The sequence below is a fragment of the Haliotis rufescens genome, unplaced genomic scaffold (genome assembly GCF_023055435.1).
Source record: "Haliotis rufescens isolate VD_foot unplaced genomic scaffold, xgHalRufe1.0.p SCAF_25, whole genome shotgun sequence".
Taxonomy (NCBI): Eukaryota; Metazoa; Mollusca; class Gastropoda; order Lepetellida; family Haliotidae; genus Haliotis; species Haliotis rufescens.
In genome coordinates, this window is record NW_025963946.1 from 4,676,861 (window position 1) to 4,700,170 (window position 23,310).

Consider the following 23,310-nt stretch of genomic DNA (forward strand, 5'->3'; position numbering starts at 1 on the left):
AGATCTGGGGACATCCCATTAGGGTTCACGTCAGAACGACCTTTCATCCGACCAATCAGAGCGTCGCTTACTAGATCAAAGTGACGGTCGGAATGTGATTTCTAATCATGCAGCCTCGAAAACGTTAAAACAGGGTATTCCGAACGACAGTTACGGGCTTAACGACATAATCTATACAATCTAGACCATATATTAGCCATTCTAGAACTTTCTTTTGTTCAGGTTTCAAATTTGTAAGCGAGAATTTGTCACAATATGTTTCGAAGCGTAGTCGCCAATTTGACATTTGTGCCGTAAAGCACGAGAAAGCTGCCTTCTGATTGGCTAATGTCGACTTCTTGTCAGTAATTCCATTGGTCAGTCAGAGTTTGCGAAAGGTCGGTCTGACGTGACCCGTAATGGGATGTCCTCAGATCTTTATTTAGCGGCAGCGAGAACTAAGATCTGATTTTAATGAGATTGAATTTAGCGCGGTTACACTGCGGGTAACCAAGCCCTACATTGAAAAACACAGTAAGTTTATTTCCTAATTAGCTGCGCTGAGATGCGACCCAGAATCAGGACTATCATAGATGCCCATCTACAAATACTTGACACCCTAATCTAAAGTGCCGCTGGCAGTTCACTCCCCTGCGTGGTACAAGCCAAAGAAATTTGATGGCGGATATCGATAGACATATGACATGTTGCTGACAGTGACAGACACGTGATCATCCTGCCTCAGTCTGACTGTAGCGGACAGATAACTCGTGACGAACCTCTCGCTGACTTCCGGTAAGGTCTTCCTGACCATGAGAAGAACAGTGCGCCCCAAATTCGGCAGATGGGCGTTGTCTCTTCTGATTGTATGTAAGACGTTATCAGGATGTTGACGTGGTTGGTGAGTTTTGAACGTGAAGAAGGAGTAGACGTGATATAGGCCAGGTTTTGTAATGTGAAGATTCTGTCCATCACTTTTGATGTCGATGCCTTTGTAAGCTGAGCCATAGCCGTAGTCCTGATTCCATTGTAAGGACGGCGCTGCAAATGAAATGAGTGACGGAAATTGAATATAACATGTGCTACTTATACACATGACTTATATGAAATTTGGATTGTACTCGATCTGAAGAGTTAAAACGTTATACTAAATTACTATTGTGCTCTTCCGAGATTTACTTGTGGTGAATACCTGTAAAGATACGGGTTAGAATTGGTCTTCATCAACCCTTGATTGTCGTAAGAGTTAACAAACGGAACTTGTACTGAGTCTAATTATAAATTGGACTTTATTTTACACTCCCGATAGGTGGACAATTTCAAACCCCCTATCAGTATTGCATTTGATTTACAGGCAACGGGTATAGTCTGAACTGAACATGGTAGTTTATCATCTAATTCACGGATATCCAAACATGTTAACGTACGTACAATCAGACTTCAGGGCATCGCTGCCCAGGTAAAGATGGGCTCCAGTGCCTTCGTCAATTCCTGGTTGTTTGTGCTTGTACAGCCTGTTCGTGAACTAAACCGATACAAATTCTCAATAATTGGTTGCAGTTGGCCGATTACGGAAATGTGTTCCGTGTTTCCGCACACGTTTAAAATCTAGTCCAAGTCCAAGTTCATTATCTTAAACCTATTTACATATGTATATTAAGACACAGTCATTGTCCATAACATGCATATTAATAATAAAAGTCATTAGTGACGTCTCTGTGTTTATACGTGTAACTATGACGCAAGAAGACGTTTACCTGTTTTACAAACGCAAGGGGCGGTGGGGTAGGCTAGTGGTTAAAGCGTTCGCTCGTCACGCCGAAGACCCGGGTTCGATTCCTGACATGGGCACAATGTATGAAGCCCATTTCTGGTGTCCCCCGCTTGATATTGCTGGAATAATGCTAAAAGCAGGGTAAAACCATACTCACTGACTCACTACAAACGCAAATTTATATCATAGTTTCTGAATCATAAATATCAATTATAAGTAACAAAAAATGTATTTTTCCAGTTTATAGAGAGGACGATGGCAATAATAGCTTTATTATACAATTAAACGTAATTTCACTGACAAATAAACTATTGCTTCCACCACATGTGCATGTTTCTCAGATCTTGGAAACCCATTAAAAGTGGGTTGTGATATCGATGTGATAACTGGATACGTAAATTTGTCATCACGATCTGGTAATTTCTGAATGGATGCCACACTAAGTAAGAACTACTTTAATATTCTCCATACAACGATGCAATGTCTATTTGTTCAATAATATTTGAGACGCTGATATAGCCTAATGTTTAAAGCGTTCGCTTGTCACGCCAAAGGCCCGGGTTCGCCTCCATTTCTGGTGCATACTGCCGTGATATTGCTGAAAAACGCTGAAAGCGGTGTAAAACCATACTTACTCACTCACTCACCTTTAGATTAGCTGTCCAATATGTGTAGCTTTATTTTGCCTCAAGAATTTAAGCAGAGGATACCGTCAGAATTACCCGACATTGGGTTGTCATTACAGTAATATAATTTTAAAACGAGGCAGAAATAATCTTCTCTTAGTGTTGGTAATTAATCGCACTGAAAAGATACCAACTCCCAAAGATACAGGAACTTATCGCCATACTACATTTCTGTATTCATTTATTTCTGACACCCTTACCAATACTTCAATATGATACAATTGTTACTGGTATACAAAATTAACCCAAATGTATATATATTTAAAACAGAGTAGTTAATATAGATAGTTATTGATTCTTACGACAAAAATATATTTTTCATAAATATGATGTTTTATGAGTAAGTGAGTGAGTAAGGTTTAACGCCGCTTTTAACAGTACTCCAGTTTCATCACGGCGTGTCAGATTAATGTGGGAGGAAAGCCCGAAGTGGTGCAGGTCTTATGTATTTACCAGTTCGTTGAAACTCACCAGCACGGGTATGGTGCTGACAAGCCTTGAAAGGTATTCAGGGAGAACCGGGATTCGAACCCACAATCATAGGTTTCTGGCGTGTCCGAGGGACGCAACTTTGCACAGCGAATTCCGGACCCTCAGACCAGTGGCCCACCCGTCCCTCCGATCTTGCATGAAACTTTACACTACTTTACAATATTGAAACAAAATTCAGACTTCAACATATTTTCAAACTTTTACAGGCCAGTGTAGCAACATCCGGTAAACAAAACGTGATTGCTGGTCTCGCTCCAAATTCCTGAAGGTTTTCATTTTGCAAAAACAATCAAATATAAACAAAAATATATAGAACCGTACCAATTACATTCTTGCAATATGTCTGTTTCAAATACACACCCCGAATCGTTCACAGTCTTTCTTGATTGTGTTCACTCACCACTGACGGGGCGGTCGGGTAGCCTAGTGGTTAAGCGTTGGCTCGTCACGCCGAAGACCCGGGTTCGATTCCCGACATGGGTACAATGTGTGAAGCCCATTTCTGGTGTTCCCCGCCGTGATAATGCTGGAATATTGCTAAAAGCGGCGTAGAAGCATACTCACTCACTCACTACTCACCACTGACGCGAGTCTCCATAATCCTTCTGCATTTTGTAAACAACACAAATAGGATAATCCCGTCACACGACGCACGTAAAGCCCGTGCAAGTCAGACTTGTAAGTGCCCGGCTGAACACCCAGTGACCCGCAGTCCGTGCAAACCGTGCCCTCATCGTGCAACAGCGACACAAGAGCCTCTGCTCGCGGGCTGTCATCCGTGTCGCGCCGAACAGCTCTCCAGAAGTACACTACGCCCATGATATTGACCGCCAGTGACACAAACAGCAGAGCTACACCGAAGTACAGCTTCGCCCTGCGTGAGTCTCCGTCGCAGTGTCCTGCAGTAGCGTCCCTTTGGTGTGGACGGTGTTCCACAACACAGCAACTGGTCCCCGAGTTTTCCAACGTACCAGATGCATCATCACACAGCTTGTATTTTGCCTTGCGAGGTTCAGTGTGCACGGTCAGAACCGCCATTTTAATCTTGCAAGGCTATCTTCTTCCTGGTAAGCGACGCTTTCCTGGAAATGTAGGTGAAAGGTCAACCAAGCTTGCTGATTGAGCCGACATGAAGGCGACAGGCGCACTCGCGCATTGTGCTTGGGTACAATCCGATTGTCGGGACCGCCATTGTAATTGGGCGACGCTATCTTCTTCCTGGTATGGGAGGCACGGGTGGCCCAGTCATCTAAGGCGCCGCGATTCGCTGTGCAGAGTTGCGTCCCTTGGGCACGCCAGAAACCTATGATTGTGGGTTCGAATCCCGGTTCGCCCCGATTATGTTTCTAGGTTTGTCAGCACCATACCCGTGCTCGTTGGTTTCACCGAAAAGGTAACGTCTGAGACCTGCATCACTTCGGGCTTACCTCCCACATTAAGCTGACACGCCGTGATATAACTGGAATAATGTTAAAAGCGGCGTAAAACCCAACTCACTCACTCACTCACTCTTTATTGTCAGTATTACTATGAAATATTAACAAAGGAAAGAAAGCATACACTGCACCCTGGAACTATGGAGACACGCTTGTGCAAAAATACGAACAAAATAACACATGTATGGCTGTTCGTGCCAGGACTCACTGCTGGTTGGTTTGAAATACCAGATTCGCCTTTGATAACACGTGATTATTTTTCTTTTATTGACCTGTCACGTAATAAATATTGACTCTCGCCTTCTAGAAAACAAGATGGCGTCTGGTCGTAACGTTTCACGGTTCGCCGGTTACTATAATGAAACGAGGGCAGTTAAAACTTTTCATAATGTCCGGTCGGCCACCTCATGGGTCGGGGCCTCGGTTCTTGTTTTCGCATATTGGCCTCGTTAAGAGTAATATATTTATTCGAATCATATATATTCGGACCCCCTCCTTGTCTAGTGGACGGAGCATCTATCCAGAGAACACACAAACACAAACACCCTCTCACACGCACACCCGTACATATACACACACACGTGCATGTTTCACACATTGTACCTACAAAGGGAATCGAACTCGGGCTTTCAGCGTTTAACAACACGGCTCCCCATCGGCTTGATAGACGACAGAGAAGAATAGGGAGATGGAACAACTTTCCAGCTATCTATTGCATGGCCTAAGAGGATACGCAATTGGACCTTGTGGTCAGGTTCGGTGATTTGACTGCTGTGTTTTATACCGATGTTATGAGACGTTGCTCATGATCTGAACCACTTGTTTGCATTCATAAGATTCATTTATGTACAGGGCGCTGTAACATATTCATGACTGCGGCGTAAAACAACAAACAATCAAAAGCAACCGCACCGGAGGCACGACTTCTGCTATGTTATAGTGTTCACTGTAACTCTGGAGTGGCTAGGGTGGCCCAGTCGTCTGAGGCGCCGCGATTCGCTGTGCAGAGTTGCGTCCCTTGGGCACGCCAGAAACCTATGATTGTGGTTTCGAACTTCGGTTCGCCCCGATTATGTTTCTAGGTTTGTCAGCACCATACCCGTGCTCGTTGGTTTCACCGAAGTGGTAAACGTCTGAAACCTGCATCACTTCGGGCTTTCCTCCCACATTAAGTTGACATATATAACTGGAATACTGTTAAAAGCGGCGTTAAACCCAACTCACTTACTCACTGTAACTATGTACAGTGGTGACGTCAACAGACTGAAATGTCCACAATATGATTACAATACATTGTGCCACAACATTGCCTCATAATATAATATGTCTTCGCAATGTCTTTTCTGATCTTAGCAGGGTTTTATTCCGTAGTATAGATGACTTTTTTTAAAGCGTAGATTATCATGAAGTAACCAGATGGTAAATGTCTAGGACCTGCTTGTCCCAAGACTATCCTGCCATGCTCGATGTACCCTGTAATACACTCTTCAAAAAAAGAAACGTACAGGTAATATGTTGTTGAACTTGACTACAAAAAAAAATCCGCTATATAAATTGGATATATGTCATTGGACATTGTTGGTGGCCTGATATTCGACAACCGGTGGGTCAGAACGCAGCCATTCTCGATTTGCAATGTCTTAAAGTGCATTGATTTTACACTTGTTAAAAATTGGCATGGAGTAAAACAGTAAAGCAAAATGCACGCGCAAGTTATGGCATTCGTAACTCGTGGTAGTTGCAAGCATAAGCCAATAATTTGTCATTCAATTGTCAACGTCCACCACAGCACCATTTGCCGCCTTTGCGACCGATACACACAGTTCAATTCCACTGCAGCCTTCGATCGCTGCATTCGACTGTTCCACCTTCGTCATCGCAATGCCACAGCTACGGAGACTACAGGACGCATCCTTGGTTTGGGGAGTATATGGGACCAGACTGTCAGGAACCATCTTCGCGAGGCTGGAATCCGACCCAGAAAACCAGGATGTGAGTGAGTATGATTTTATACCACACTATTATCAATACTCCAGCAATACAGTGCTTTGGACAACAGAAAAGGACTTTTCATTGTACTCATTCGGGGAATCGATCCCGGAGATTCTTCGAACAGTATTTCAGTGGAAGGAAAGCCGGACATGACGCGGATATATGAGGGTCGTGTCGTTACAATGTTCGGCCAATCAAGCCCCAACGACTGCTCTAACCGCCTCAATTCCTGCCCGATATAACGGTACATGTTGCCTCACCACAGATGTAAGGCTTTTCCTGGGGAATCGTGACTATATTGACTTGGCCCCACGGTGTACTGTGTACATTTGGCTTCTCACGTTGTTATATATAGTCCAATTCCTCGGGAATGAATATTACCTGGTTACAAAGTAATTTCCCGTTTGTCTCGGGTTACCAAATTGTATATAAACATCCGGTGATATCACAGGGTCATATTTAGAATATGATCACTGGAGAATAAATTGAATATTTCATTTGACCCGTGGAGATCCGGGTTAGAAAAGGTCTTCAGCAATTCATGCTTGCCGCAAAAGGCGAGTATGCTTGTCGTAAGGGGCGACTAACGGGATCGGGTGGTCAGGCTCGCTGACTTGGATGATGATGCATGTCATCGTATCGCAATTGTTTGGTCCAGACTCGATTATTTACAAACCGCCGTCATATAGCTGGAGTGAGTGAGTGAGTGTGGTTTTACGCCGCTTTTAGCAATATTCCAGCAATATCACGGCGGGGGACACCAGAAATGGGCTTCACACATTGTACCCATGTCGGGAATCGAACCCGGGTCTTCGGCGTGACGAGCGAACGCTTTAACCACTAGGCTACCCGACCGCCCCTCATATCGCTGGAATATTGCTGAGTGCGGCGTTAAACAACAAAGAAACAAACAGCATATTTCATCTACAACGTAAGCCAAATATTTGCATCCATTTTCGTGCATATACTAACTTGATCATGGGTGTGACACTAATGTAAATCTAAAGTAGAAGTTAGCAAGTAAAGGTCATTGAGTTCTACCTCCAATCGACTATGATTTCAGCTTCTTTCATTCCTTTGTTAATTTGTATCTTAATTGTTGATATGTTTGTTATTTGTTCTCATCGCTATATATAGCTGTGACAGTGCTTATGTGACTTAATGTTATGTCTGTCCTTTTCCCTGTTATTTCCGTCATCAATCTCCACCTCAATATCATTTCAGCATTTGTGTGCAATAAACCCTCGCTAAAGGGGACAAATAGAGTATCGGATTATGATTTTATTTCCATAATGTATAACAAAATATCCAGTGACCTTCCATGCATATACATATCTTAACTTAAGAATTGAGCTGTTTGAGTTTCAGTAGAGGAAAGTAAATATGTTGACACAACTTCACAGCTGCTTGTTATTCAATCACTATTTACACCTCGGTTAGTTTTAGAAATGATTCCTATATACTCACCCACAATAGAAACGCGAATACCATTATGATGCATGCTGGTTAATTTTTGAAGATTTTCTCATATTCAAGGGATATTAGATTAGTTCGATGCAGAAACGAACATACTGGTATGTTGTGTGAACCGACGCTCATGAACGCATCACATGTGACGTCATAAATGCAGGACTCGAGATGCACCTTTTGTCTCGTGCAGGATGAGCGCGTAAAGTTTGGAAATCACGTGCAGCAGATCATGATAAGAATAAAGACACTTCGTGGTAACACTTTACTGATTGTTAGTTTTGTCATTAAGTTGTACGCATTGGAAACATCTCTTCTTAACCTACATTCTTCTCTATATGTTTCTATGGTTCGCGTTTCTTTTGGCAGTGAGTATATATAGTATATATAGTGATATATATATATAATGATTACGATTTTGTTGCGAATACCAATTTTCCTAGATACATTTAGTCAAATTTAACACCATTCGCTTGAGGCGACTTGCGGGATCGGGAGTCAGGCTCGCTGACTTGGTTGAAGCATGTCATCGTATCCCAATTGCGTGGACCGATGCTCATGATATCAATCGCTGGATTGTCTGGGACACATTCGATTATTTACAGGCCGCAGTCATATATCTTTTGGAATATTGCTTAGTGCGGCGTTAAACAACAAACAAAGAAAGTAATTTCCCGTTTGTCTCCGGTTACCAAATTGTATATAAACATCCCGTGATATCACAGGGTCATATTTAGAACATGACCAATGGAGAATCGGTTGCATATTTCTTCTGACCCGTTGTCAGGCTCGCTGACTTGGTTGATGATGCATGTCATCGTATCGCAATTGTTTGGTCCAGACTCGATTATTTACAAACCGCCGTCATTTAGCTGGAATATTGTGAGTGCGGCGTTAAACAACAAACAAACAAACAAACAGCATATTTCATCCACAACGTAAGCCAAATCTGTGCATCCATTTGGATGCGGCGTAAAACAACAAACCAACCAACCAACATTCGTGCATCCCTTGTGTTATGGGTAAGAACCGGGGGAGTCTTGGTCGCACATCAGTAGTCAAGGTCTTGGATCTTTCTGAGAGGCACACTCACACACAAAACACCCCCCACGTCCCGTGACCCCAGCCCCCACCCGCCACAACGATATTGGATCATAATTTACATTTTGATCACACCAAAATAATTTGAAAGCTTCCTCATCTCAACCAGATCATTATAGTTTTCAGACATGGTAACCCGGATAATGTCTTCTCTGCGTAGTTTCACAACGGCGGACAGAAAAGACGTTTGCTGCGCAGGTGCAGTCCATGTCAACGAGGTTTTACTGAACAGGACGGGTTTCTGGCCCAGACCAGGCAAGTTCCGGTTCCGTCGTTGTATGACGTGTATGAATGTATCTTCAGAGGCTGGCTGTGTGGTGAACGTGAGATGAGAGTACACCAGGTAAATGCCGGCCGCTGGAACGACAATACCCCCATCACCACACACCACGTTGAAGCAGAAGGAGGTGTTGTAGATGTCGCTTGATGTCCATGATGGCGGCGAATCTGCAAAGAGAAGTCACTGTTTGCAAGTTTCGTTACAAATCAAACCGAAAAACTACATCTGAAGATAATACTTTCTGATATAGAATGGACCCGTGAAGATCCGGGGTAGAATAGATCTTTAGCAACCCATGCTTGTCGTAAAAGGTGACTAACGGGATTGGGTGGTCAGACTCGCTGACTTGGTTGATGCATGTCATCGTATCCCACTTGCGTGGATCGATGCTCATGATGTCAATCACTGGATTATCTGGCTCAGACTCGATTATTTACAGACCGCCGTCATGTAGCTTTATGCTCCTCTACCCGAGTGGGAACGTCAATCTCACACACACAGGGACGCTCTTCTACCCGAGTGGGAACGTCGGTCTCACACACACAGGGACACTCCTCTACCCGAGTGGGAACGTCGGTCTCACATACACAGGGACTCTCCTCTATCCGAGTGAGAACGTCAATATCACGCACACAGGGAGGCTCTTCTACCCATATGGGAACGTCGATCTCACACACACAGGGACACTCCTCTACCCGAGTGAGAACGTCAATATCACGCACACAGGGACGCTCTTCTACCCGAGTGAGAACGTCAATCTCACACACACAGGGACACTCCTCTACCCAAGTGGGAACGTCGGTCTCACACACACAGGGACACTCCTCTACCCGAGTGGGAACGTCGGTCACACATACACAGGGACACTCCTCTACCCAAGTGGGAACGTCGGTCTCACATACACAGGGACTCTCCTCTACCCAAGTTGGAACGTCGGTCTCACAAACACAGGGACACTCCTCTACCCGAGTGGGAACGTCAATCTCACACACACAGGGACGCTCTTCAACCCATATGGGAACGTCGGTCTCACACACACAGGGACACTCCTCTACCCGAGTGGGAACGTCGGTCTCACACACACAGGGACGCTCCTCTACCCGAGTGAGACGTCGGTCTCACACACACAGGGACACTCCTCTACCAGAGTGAGACGTTGGTCTCACACACACAGGGACGCTCCTCTACCCGAGTGAGACGTCGGTCTCACACACACATGGACACTCCTCTACCCGAGTGAGACGTCGGTCTCACCCACACAGGGACACTCCTCTATCCGAGTGAGACGTCGGTCTTACACACACAGAGACACTCCTCTACCCGAGTGGGAACATCGGTCTCTCACACCCGGGAGCACCCCTTACCCGTTTGGACACCCCTTTATTATATATGTTGTACGTCGGTATATTTTCAAAAGCGTATTTATCATCCAAAACTGGTTCCCACAGGAGATATCTCTTGGGTGAGATCAAACGATATCTACACTGTAGATATCGCTGCAATGAAATTGCATCACAATGCTTTGCATACCATTGTGACGTCATTGGTTAACATGGCGTCACAATCAAATAACATCACTAATGGCTCTGCTACTGAAGCTGTTAGCAGTACTTTTTACACTTTAGACACTGCTTATTACTGTCTACAAACTGAAAAAGTTGGAAGAAGGATGTTGGATGATAAATAAAATCTCACCCTCGTGTCTTTTGATATCAAATATATCAACACTCGTTGATAAAAGTGGAAAAAATCCTCGGCAAGCATCGGTGTTTTCGCACTTTTATCAACTCGTGTTGATATATTTGATATCAAAAGACACGAGGGTGAGATTCTCTATTTCTACGTTCACGTTATACGTTAATCTGTAATGACATTTCCGCCGACTTCACTGGGAACGCAACACTCTGGGAGGCCGTTCTTCGGTCATACGTTACCTGCTTGAGGGACCATATAAAGATGAGCTCCTGTTGACCCTTTGTTGATATTCAGCCCGTGTCTCCTATCCCTATCTGACGTGGGTGGTTCGCGTCCTGGAATAGACCAAGTGGTATAGCCGCTTTCAAGATATACTAAACATACCTGTTTCAAATAATACAGGTTAAATGTACATCTATGATATTTGAGAATCTGCTGACAACCAAAAGGATTCGTTGAGTGAGTGAGTCATGTCTCTGTCTTTGCTATATTGAGTGAGTAAGGGGGTGTGATTTCATGCCGCATGGAACTAAGTTTCAGTTATATATATACGTTGGCTTAATGTGGGGGGAAAGCCCGAAGTGATATTTACCACCTTGGTAAAACCCAAGAGGACGACAAGGGTGCTGACAAACCTAGAAACATAATCAGGGTAAATATGGGGTTCGAACCCACGATCACAGGTTTGTGATACGCCTAAGGGGCTTTATTATAATCATAAACATTAAACTTCTGAAGCATTTGAGCTTCAGTGTTAAAGATATATTTGATATGACAACATGAACAAAATTTCAGGTGCGCAAATTAAAACACCAGATAGCATCACATCACATATTTCAGTTTAACATTTGTATGTAGGATACTGTTTCCTACAACTTACCTGTCAATCGCCTCAGATATTCGTCCGATACGATCTGAAAGTAAGATAATTTAGAGCTTGTGAAACATATCATATTCAGCAATATCATGGCGGGGACCACAAGAATAGGGCTTCACACATTGTACCCAAGTCAGGAATCGAACCCGGGCCTTCCTCGTAACGAGCGAACGCTTGACTATTAGGCTACCCCAAGATCCAATGGATTCTTGTTTATGTACTCCGTATTACGTTGATGGTATGAAAAGGTAAATTACCCTAACCAAAGATAACATTCATGTTTCCAAAGCTATTATCTTTTAGTGAATGTTCCATCTGAAATGCGCATTGTTTGCATTGATACCCGTGATGACCTGGGTCTTCAGAATTGGTCTTCAGCAACCCATGCTTGTCATGAAAGGCGACTAACAAGATCAGGCTCGGTGACTTGGTTGATGCATGTCATCGTATCCCAATTGTGTAGATCGATGCTCATGATGTCATTCACTGGATTGTCTGGTCCAAACTCGATCATTTACAGACCACCGTCGTTTAGCTGGAATATTGGTGAGAACGGCGTTAAACAACAAACATACAGTGTGTATTGAACAAATCACTGAATCCTATATACATGTTACAAGAGCCCTAATTGATCTTAACTAGCACAAGCGCTCATTGCAGAACACGCATGATACTTGCTTAACAAATTGTCATATGTTATATCTTACGGATCTATACCAACTCAAGCAATCAGCCTAAAGCAGCACATGTAAACAGCGTCCGGAACACGATATCTAGGTCGCAGATGCGTCAACTAAAAATGTGACGCTTCACTGAACAACATGATATTTGATGCAATTCCCTGTTTGGATTTGTGCTATTTGTTACGATGTAAGTTGGAATCGTATACTCCTCTTTTAGTAGAGATGACTTATGATTATTGATTGTTTTGTCACTGCCAGCTACACAGTGTGCTGTGCTTATATAAATATATTGAAAACAATCCATTAACCCTTTCCCTGTTAGTCATTTGATGCAAACACATGGTCATGGTCTGTGTGATAGGGGCGGTCGGGTAGCCTAGTGGTTAAAGAGTTAGCTCGTCACTCCGAAGACCCGGGTTCGATTCCCGACGTGGGTACAATGTGTGAAGCCCATTTCTGGTGTCCACGCCATGATATTGCTGGAATATTGCTAAAAGCGGCGTGAAGCCTCACTCACTCACTCACTCACTCTGAGTAATAGAAAAGCCAGGAGTGTCAACAGAATGAGTTAATAGTACGGGTCCTTGTACCGAAACGAGTGTATGTGCTTGTCATACAACAGTAAATAATCATCCTGTTTCGACTGTCGGTGTTTGAGTTGCCTTCAGTGAGTACGCTGTAATGCCCATGCATAAAGATATCACTTGATGCATGCCTTGTTGATCTCCGAACGTGGCCTTGGCATGTTTGTTTATTTGTAAACATTGCAGCGCTAGGAATGAATAGATAATATGCGAGACACCTCTGCTATTTCTGTATATGAGTCAAAGCCTACGTATGTTTACAAACAATAAAATTACTACCTCATCGTAGTTCTGCTACTACTCCTACTACTGCTGCTACTGCTACTACTCCTACTACTGCTGCTACTGCTACTACTCCTACTACTGCTGCTACCGCTACTACTTATTCAACTACTATTCCTGCAACTGCGACTACTACTACGATTTCTAGTATAACTACTACTGCCACTACTACGGCAACTAGTATCACTACCACTGCCACTATTACTACGACTACTAGTAAAAGTACTACTTCCATTACTACTACGACTACTAGTATTACTACTACTGTAACTACTTTTACTACTACTGCAACTACTACCACTACTACAGCCACTACTACTACGACTACTTGAATAACTACTACTTCGACAACTACTACGACTACTAGTATAACTACTGCTGCAACTACTTTTACTGTTGCCTATATAACAACACCAGCAACAACAACTACTACTACTACTGCGACTACTACTACGACTACAAATATTACTACTGCTACTACTACTACTACAACTGATTGTAGATAGCCTGGTCGTTTAACCATTCTCTCATCACGTCAAGACACGGGTCCGCTTCCTCATATTGGTCGATTGTGTGAAGGACATTCTACCACCCCTCTTAAATGGTTGCGACTGATGCAATGTTGGTAAAACTCGCATGTCATATAGAGGACGTACCTAGCTGGAAGGTCCATTGTGAAGGGGAATATGTAACACTAATCAGCGTGCCCAACATTAGCTCTAGCCTGCTGTGACATGGATGTATACACTGTCTGCCATGTCGACCGATACTTTATGTCACGATAAGGGGGAACGCGAACATTGAATGTAAGTTAGTAAAGTACTCACGGAAATGAAAAAAAGATGTTTTTTCGATCTCAGATTTGAAATAAATGCTATTAATATACAAAATATATAAATATTCAAACAACTCAATTAGTACTAATTTGGTCTTGGCACAAATACAGCGGATCAAAGGTTTTTATGTCTTTTTACACGTAAAAGTGTGTAAAAATATTAACAAAACAGACTATTGTGAAACTGAGCATAACCAGGTGTTAGTAGATCAAGGTGAATGTCCATGACCTTGACGACAGGTGAAAACAGGGGCTTGAAACCCACGTGCATGTGATTTGTCAGTGGTTAGTGTTTGTGAGTGGCATTGTGGGATAGTGAATTATCGTCAAAATATCAGAACGTAAAAGTAACATATTCTCTTCTCAAACAACAAATTACATGTCATTATTATTATGTACATAAACATAGCTGTTATTTTTATTGTTGTTTTGATAACTTTTTTCCAGGCTAATTTGCATAATGCCTATAGCCTGTTTCTGCCATGTCAATTTGGACTTAGTTTTATTTTTGAATGTTGAAAGTGCCCACACATTACCTCCTGTAAAGTACCTTTTGTATTGAGCACTGAGATAAAACTAGCAAATTTAGACTAGTACTCTTCCAGTTGTTTTGTTATTTCGTATTTACATCTACGTAATGCTTTGTGTCGATTATCAAATCCAGCTAAACAGTTTTTTTTCATTTCCATGAGTACTTTTAAGTGTCAGTCAACGCAGTGTGACCTGAAAAAGATATCAAGATAAAACTACCTGCTTACATCACAACTGGGTCATGGCGCATGTTACTCAATAATCATTAACACCTTGTTCGCACTACAGTGTCTGTGCACATGTATCATGCTCTGATGCGTAATGTTGGCAGTAGTTTGATAAGAGGGATCTGGAAGTAGCGCGTATATATTTGAAGCTGACTGACGACCAGGTCACCTGGCCTTGACACAGATGTTTAGGTAGAGTGTAAACACAGCCTTGCTTTGTTAAGGCCCCATGTGATACGCGGCTGATGTTTCTGAATTCGAGTCAAAGTGTGTCACTGTGTGTGTTTACAAACATCACGTGAAAAAAAATGAAACTGGGTCACAGTTAGATTTGAAATTGTTATAGAATTGACTTTACTCGATGTATTACACCTGCTACTACCACAACGACTACTACTGCTACTACTACTACTACTACTACAACTACTACTACTACTACAACTACCACAACGACTACTACTGCTACTACTACAACTACTACTACTACTACTACTACTACTACTACTACTACTACTACTACAGCTACTACTACTACTACAGCTACTACTACTACTACAACTATAACTACTATTACTACAACAACTACTACTACTAGTGTTACTACTGTAACTACTGCTACTACAGCTACTACTACTACTACTATTATTATTATTACCACAACTGCTACTGTTACTACTGTAACTACTACGACTGTTACTACAGCTACTACTACTTCTACTACTACTACTGCTACTATTATTACTACTGCTATCACTGCTACTACCACTACTATTACTACTACTACTATTACTACTTCTATTACTTTTTCAACTACTACTACTTCAACTACTACTGCTACCACTGTAACTACTGCTATTACAGCTACTACTAATAATACTGCTACTACTTCAACTACTACTACTTCTCCTTCAACTACTACAACTGCTGATTTAGCTACCGCTACTACTACTGTAACTACTGCTATTACAGCTACTACTAGTACTTATAATACTCCTACTTCTACTTCAACTACTACTGATGATTAAACTACTGCTACTACAACTTCCACCATTACTAATAATACTACTACTTCAACAGCTACTACTACAACAACTACTACTACTATTATTATTACTACTACTACTCCTCTAAATACTACGACCGTTGCTACTACTACTACCAATACTACTACTACTCTAAATACTACTACCGTTACTACTACTACTACCAATACTACTACTACTACCAATACTACTATTACTACCACTGCTTTATCTACTGCTATACTACTACTACAACAACTACTACTATTACTACTACTACTACTACTACTCTAAAAATTACTACTTCTACCACTTCTACCACTGCTTTATCTACTGCTATACTACTACTAGAACAACTACTACTACTACTACTTCTTCTACTACTACTACCACTACTGCTACTGCTTTATCTACTACTATACTACTACTACCTATAATACTACTAATACTAATACTACTACAACTACTACTATTAATAACTACTACAACTACTTCTACTACTGCTTTAGCTACAGCTATACTACTACTACGACTACCACAGCACCACTGCTGTTCGCGGGTGATAGGCAATTTCGCGGATTCGTTGTTCGCCGAAAACATGGGTTCGATTACAACAATGCCCCACCCATACCCCTCCCTTAATCAGCATGGCATTGTTCAAGAAACAGACAAAAACACCCATTTTCCAAAATGATATAAATGTGTCCACACAGACACACGTGAGTGAGGCATTCGCTTGTGTGTCTCGCGTTGCTCAATAACATTGATCCATCCAAGCTGTGCAATCACGTGGTGTAAAATTATTGCTGTGTTCGGGGAACAGACATGAATAAGATTTCCAGGAACCCAGGTCCGTTATTGGCAGCAGTCGCACATGAATATGAGTGAGTGAGTATGGTTTTACGCCGCTTTTAGCAATATTCCAGCAATATCACGGCGGGGGACACCAGAAATGGGCTTCACAATCGTACCCATGTCGGGACTCGAACTCGGGTCTTCGGCGTGACGAGCGAACGCTTTAACCACTAGGCTACCCGACCGCCCCACGTGAATATGAAGACACACGACAGCATTGCTTACTTAGCTCCACACATCGTGTAGACATTGTCAATATATCACAGATGCAAACAAAGCATTATTCTCATCACCACAACAATAAAGCAGGCTAATTTAAAGTACATTAAAGTACATTTTGTTCAGATAAAATAACATGTTGCCATCGGTGGAGTAGGACACCCTTATCTTTTCGCGAACACATGGTACCATCACTGTGCAGTTGTGATTCCTAAACCAATGATCATTGTACACTCGGAATCGTACAATGAACTCGCTTTGTCGCCTTTCTTATAACATAAATGGATCCGAGAGTGGCTTGAGTCTCCAGCATCCCTGCTTGCCGTAAAAGGCGACTATGCTTGTCGAAAGAGGTGAGTCTTCGAATTCGGGATCGGGTGGACAGGCTCGCTGACTTGGTTGATGCACAAGATTGTCTGTTCCAGACTCGATCATTTACAGACCGACGTCATATAGCTGGAATATTGCTGAGTGCGTCGTTAAACAATAAATAAACAGAGAGACAACTATACCATATATGTTAACCTGCAGTCATTGTATCCCATAATTATTCAATTTCAGGAGTCAATGAGTTCTACACACATGACATGCTTTGTGCATTTGCTCTAAATATTTAAACGCAATGCTATTAAACATTGTAAACAGATTTCTAGTTAAAGATAATTACCTTTCTGAAAAGCTTGGTGACGTCATTATTCTGTCTCTGACAACAAAACGTGTGACCAGAAGAGAGTCGTATGACGTCATAGAGAGTGTCCTTGGATTCGATCAGCGGGCCCAGGTGGTCACAGGTGAAACAGACTTGAGCGGCGGTGTCCACGTGACTAAGCGAATTTAAGAATCCCTCTCCACTCACCTTGTGCGAGTCACGTGACGCCATCATTGTCTTGACGGTGACCGCGACAACAAGAAGAACGTTTGCAGTAAGGGACACAGTGATGACAGTATAGAATAAAACTCCCGGGCGGCGTCGTTGACGTGACGGGGATGACGGTGACGTTGTGTCCAAAGGCAGCAACGTTGATTCTGGTTCACTCATTGTCTGGGGATCACATGTGTCCATTGTGAGCATATTTCTAATCTACATCTGCATGTAAGCTTATATTGATGATTACATTGTATCCCAAAGTGTCGTATATTCTCATAACTCCAGGAATTAATCACAATGAATGTATGTTGATTGCATATGTCACAACAGGGACGTTACGTACGTCGAGATATTTCACTGACTGGCTCCCAAAATCAATGATTCGAACACAGCTGCAGTGTTGACATTACCCACTCTGCAGACTAACAGCTCGCAAGACCAGGTACTGCGTTTCGCTTACGGCGCCTCTCTATTTCCAAGAAGCGACGAGGCCAAAGCGTTTTCTCACCGACCTACTTTCTGTTTCTTTACACGACTGCAGAAAAGGAGACATATGAGTTATACGTCGATTCACGTTTTTAAATAACCCGATTTCACTACTCATGACAGCGGTTTTCACTACTCTGGTGTGCTGGCTGAAATTCCTTCTTCACCTGTCCCTTGGCTATCTTTTATTGGGAGTAGTCTCTTGTGTCATTGTCCTAATGCATACACATTCAGATATGTAACAACCTGCATGGCGACAACCTCGATGCCGCAATTTCGGTCATTAATATAAGTAAAGTAAACTACGTTTATAAAGAACACGCTTATAACGAACTGACGGATATAAGGAACTTATTTAAGTCACGACCATTTATTGTATATATGCTGTATGTATGCCTATAACGAACTACGGTTATTACAAACCAAAATTGGAGTCCACTCGAGTTAGCTATAACCGTAGTCTACTGTATTTATTGAATGGCACTCTTCTTCTTTATTTTCTTGTCTGAATCACATATCTCTGAAACAAACATATTTATTCCTTACGTATTTCTCAATACCTGTGTTAGCTCAACCATCTCGCATGGTCTGTGAAAACACTTACCCTGGGGCATGTAATCCTTATTCACATTACATCTTACAATTCGCTCGGTGAACCAGTTCAGTGAGTCATCAGAATATACATGATACATCACTGCGATTTTACTGCAATAAATATATCAGTGTATTGAGAGACTTGTAAGCCAAGCTCATGTCATGCCTGGCTGACCAGAGATGCATGTCTTTAATAAGTCAGACATACACGCATGGTTTTGAATATTATGCAGGCATGTGTGACACGCACTGATTTGCACTGTTCAGTCTTACTCTTACATCTCATATACGATGTTTCACATGTAGTGAGTGAGTGAGTGAGTATGGTTTTACGCCGCTTTTAGCAATATTCCAGCAATATCACGGCGGGGGACACCAGAAATGGGCTTCACACATTGTACCCATGTCGGGAATCGAACCCGGGTCTTCGACGCGACGAGCTAACGCTTTAACCACTAGGCTACCTGACCACCCCTTTCACATTGGATGGTTGTGCAACGTTCAGACAAATATGTCTGTGTGATGTCTGGGGCGGTTGTGTAGCCTAGTGGTTAAAGCGTTCGCTCGTCACGCCGAAGACCCGGGTTCGATTGGGTACAATGTGTCGCCCATTTCTGGTGTCCCCTGCCGTGAATATTGCTAAAAGTGGCTTAAAATCAAACTCACTCACTCACTCACTCACTATGTGAGGTCTAACGTTTGCACCGTTAATGTTTTTGTCTTCCTCCTGATGTGTCTGAAGTTGGCACCGAACAGGTCCATTTTACTTTAAAATTGACAATGGACCTTTTTCGGTTCATTGAAGTATGAATCGATACAACAATGTGCAAATTGTGTGAATACGCGTAGGAGCTGCAAATCAGGCCGAGGGGCGAAGGGAACTGCAACAGTCAGTCTGTTACAAACCTTACAGCCATGCTGTCTGACTGTTGATAGAATTTGAGATCTTCACAATCACCGGGTGTGACCATGTAGACAGAATCGTTAGGGTTTGTGATTTTTACATTTGCCCAATGACCATAGTGAGTATTGCTGGGGATACCAAACGTAACAGTTTATTATTAGAGGTTGTGAGTACCTATACCACGTAGATAGGATATCTTTAGGATTTTAATCCTTCTTTGCGAGGCATTTAGAAGTTGGAGTACTACGTTAGGATAAGATTTATGGGTGACTTTAATCCTTTCTTTCTCTGTGGGTAATCCTTTCACGTTGATTGGAGGAAGTCACTCAACCAGGTCATGACAGGTCGTGAGTTTACTCAGTAACTACTGTGAGCGTTTTGGCATAACATCTTTTCTTGTATAAACATAGAAACGATGCTCACTCACTCACTGTTAATCTTCCGCAGTTTGCTGGCAAAGTGGGGATAAACCTCAGTGTCAAAGACGATCAAACTTAGTTCGAATCCTTGTTTATATGTGACATCTCCAAAATGGGGACATTTTCATAAACTTGGCAAGTGATGATGAATTTTAATATTAATATTATTATAGTTTATGAAATTGTTAATAAAACTTTAATAAAATTGTGCTTCACTCTCACAAAAATACAACACATGGAACACATGCCCATGGGATCCCCACCTTAAGACTTGTTGGTTGCTTGTTTTACGTCACTCTTAGCAATATTCCAGCTAAATAAAGGTGATCTGTAAATAACTAACTCAGGATAAGACAGCCCAATAAAACCATTATGAGAATCGATCAGAGCAATACGATCCCTTGTAATCAACCATGTGACTTAGCATGACCATCAGATCAATTACGGTTAGAACAGATGTTTGGCAGATAGATGGGCACTGACATGCATAGACGTACAGACTTTCCTGGAATCCCTACGGGTTACTGGGGAAAGAAGTCGATGGGTGCGCTTTTAATGTGCTGTACAAACCAAACTCAGACAGAAATATATCATGAGTGAGAAAGTTGAAAGTCATCCACACTATCCCAGGTAAACGTCTTAACGAAGACTATAACAGTTGTGAAACTGGTTATTGATTATATGCATTGTGATACAGATTTAAACATGTTTTTCTTCATAAATATCACAAGGTGCTTTAATTCGGGTAGATCAAGATGGCATTGTGCTGTCTGGAGACCTCAAATGAAGCCATTTTGTCCCTTTCTCAACCTACCCGTCAAGATTCCGGGGTAGAATAGGTCTTCAACAACCCATGCTTGCCGTAAAAGGTGACTATGCTTGTCGTAAAAGGCGACTAAAGGGATCGGGTGGTCAGGCTCGCTGACTTGGTTGATCCATGTCATCGATCCCAATTGCGTGGATCGATGCTCATGAAATTAATCACTGGATTATCTGGTCCAGACTGGACTATTTACAGACCGCCGTCATATAGCTGGAATATTGCTGAGTGCGGCGTTAAACAACAAACCAACCAACCTTTCTCATCCGTTTCTTTCAAAATATAACAAGAATACTTCTGTTACATTGTATCATCACGGCGACAAACACTTTGTTCATCAGATTAAATATCAATTCAATAATTTCCGTAAACACTGGCATATTTAGACATGATTAATAATATTGTTTCCTGCTTTACATCTTAAACCATGTTTTTGACTACTATGCGATTACCCTTAAACATTCCGAATTTGATCAACAAATGAGCACAGTAGTCTCTATTCAGGCCAAAACTAAGTTTAGCCGTATTCCTGTAGTTTAAGTTTTTGTTTGTAGTTTAACGCCGCACCCAGCAATATTCCAGCTATATGACGGGTATCTGTAAATAATCGAGTCTGGACCGGAAAATCCAGTGATTGGCATCATGAGCATCGATCCATGCAATTGGGATACGATGACATGCATCAACCATTGTAGGTTCCCCCACACAACTGGACCAATGAAGCTTAAACCTCACTTGTTTGTTTCCATCAATTATGACATCTGTATTTCTCCATGAGGCTCGAATCTGACTCAAAATTGAATGCTCATTGTTGTGTAGTTGGAGTCAAGAGCCATTTTCCGGTTTTATTTATTACTAATATTTTACCTTGTTTTTAGCCATGCTTTTAGATGCTCTCAAAATTCATGTTTCTTCCGATCTGACATTTCCAGACAGACATACTCTCCGCGGTGATATTATATTTTAAGGAAGATAATTTATGGATGTCAACTTCTTTATCATGAGGAACACGTTTGATGTCTTCACCTGATGAAGGAGTAAGCATAGACTCCGAAACGTTGTGTTCCTCATAATAAAGAAGTGGACATCCATATATTCTCTTCCTTATGTGAATCACTTCTAAATGCCTTTCAAAGACCTGATATTTTATTTTACTCCAATCATCAGACATTACAGTGTTTTTTTCAGAGGATTCATGCAGGGAATATTAAAATAGCAACGCTAGCACCATTTTTTTGTTAAATGCCTGTCTTTGTTGACGTTTACGTTATTACTGTACACTATATCCAGATGGGTTTCAGGGCCGTAGTACTATTGGTTATTGTTAATGTTCATCGTGACCTCAGTCCTGATTTAATTTACAAGCACACATGCACTTGAAAGACATTTTACTTAGATTGATAAAAAACACCCGTTCTAATTACTTTTTACATGCAATTGACACTGTGACGCATTCAACCAAATACCATGTGAGATGTTATCAGACACTTTCCCATTGTTAAGAAAACAATACTTTGACATAACCTCAGTCGTGATTTAATGTACATGCACACGAAGAAAATACTCGAAAGTCCCGTTATGATTACTTTTCCACATGGAATTGATAGTGTGATTATTTTATCAATAGTCCATGTGAGATGTTATCTAACAATATTCCATTATTAAGAAGCCTTTGAAATCACCAATATAACAAACTTTGGAACTCGGCATGCAAAACAAATCAATCATGCATTCAAGAAGTTGTAAAATGAATAAAAATACAACTTTATGAATAATAACTTCTGGTTTTATTGCATTTAGCATTTTTTATGTAGTTTCTTACACCGGTATCAAGCTTGGGTGAAAACACAACATTTTAAGCCCAATTTGGGGTTTCCCTCCGTGATATTGCTAAAAGCAGCGTCAAGTGTAATTGCTGACCATCTTCATTTCATTCCCATTCCGGGACACTTCTTTGTGTTGTTGTGTAGAGGAAGGTGATATCTACAGACATATATTTATAGACCGCCTCCGTGGTCTACTGGTAGAGCGTCCGCCCGGAGAGCGGAAGGTCCGGGGTTCCATCCCCGGCCGCGTCATACCAAAGACGTTAAAAGATGGTACTTGTTGTTACCCTGTCTGGCGCTCTGCATTAAGGGGCTAAAACAAGGACTGGTCTGCTCGGAGTCAGTATATATACTGTGTCTGAGTGGGGTATTCATG

At 42.0% G+C, this 23,310-nt stretch overlaps 2 protein-coding genes across 3 annotated transcripts; both read right to left on the reverse strand.

Moving 5' to 3' along the window:
- Positions 1–409: 409 nt before the first annotated feature.
- LOC125383639 lies at positions 410–4,113 on the reverse strand. The gene is made up of 3 exons (XM_048402271.1): positions 3,511–4,113; positions 1,411–1,504; positions 410–1,020 (listed from the first exon to the last, which is right to left on the reverse strand). The coding sequence occupies exons 1-3, from the start codon at positions 3,967–3,969 to the stop codon at positions 623–625; spliced, it is 951 nt and encodes a 316-aa protein (XP_048258228.1). The 5' UTR covers positions 3,970–4,113; the 3' UTR covers positions 410–622.
- Positions 4,114–8,117: 4,004 nt separating this feature from the next.
- Positions 8,118–18,334, reverse strand: LOC124125172. 2 transcript variants are annotated; one of them, XM_048402272.1, is made up of 5 exons: positions 18,229–18,334; positions 17,685–18,059; positions 11,783–11,816; positions 11,142–11,237; positions 8,118–9,374 (listed from the first exon to the last, which is right to left on the reverse strand). In XM_048402272.1, the coding sequence occupies exons 2-5, from the start codon at positions 18,054–18,056 to the stop codon at positions 8,986–8,988; spliced, it is 891 nt and encodes a 296-aa protein (XP_048258229.1). In that variant the 5' UTR covers positions 18,057–18,059; positions 18,229–18,334; the 3' UTR covers positions 8,118–8,985. The 2 variants fall into 2 exon arrangements, with proteins under 2 accessions (XP_048258229.1, XP_048258230.1); XM_048402273.1 differs by lacking the exon at positions 11,142–11,237 and having other exon boundaries at positions 18,229–18,333.
- Between the last annotated feature and the right edge of the window lie 4,976 nt (positions 18,335–23,310).

Excerpts from the sequence above, each read along its gene's own strand:
- LOC125383639 (XM_048402271.1), bottom strand. The coding sequence starts at position 3,969 with ATGGCGGTTCTGACCGTGCACACTGAACCTCGCAAGGCAAAATACAAG. Across the intron at positions 1,505-3,510 it reads TATGGAGACTCGCGTCAGTG|TTCACGAACAGGCTGTACAA; the intron begins GTGAGTAGTGAG and ends GTATCGGTTTAG. Across the intron at positions 1,021-1,410 it reads CGATGCCCTGAAGTCTGATT|CGCCGTCCTTACAATGGAAT; the intron begins GTACGTACGTTA and ends TTTCATTTGCAG.
- LOC124125172 (XM_048402272.1), bottom strand. The coding sequence starts at position 18,056 with ATGAGTGAACCAGAATCAACGTTGCTGCCTTTGGACACAACGTCACCG. Across the intron at positions 11,817-17,684 it reads TCACCAAGCTTTTCAGAAAG|ATCGTATCGGACGAATATCT; the intron begins GTAATTATCTTT and ends TCTTACTTTCAG. Across the intron at positions 9,375-11,141 it reads TTATATGGTCCCTCAAGCAG|ATTCGCCGCCATCATGGACA; the intron begins GTAACGTATGAC and ends TTCTCTTTGCAG.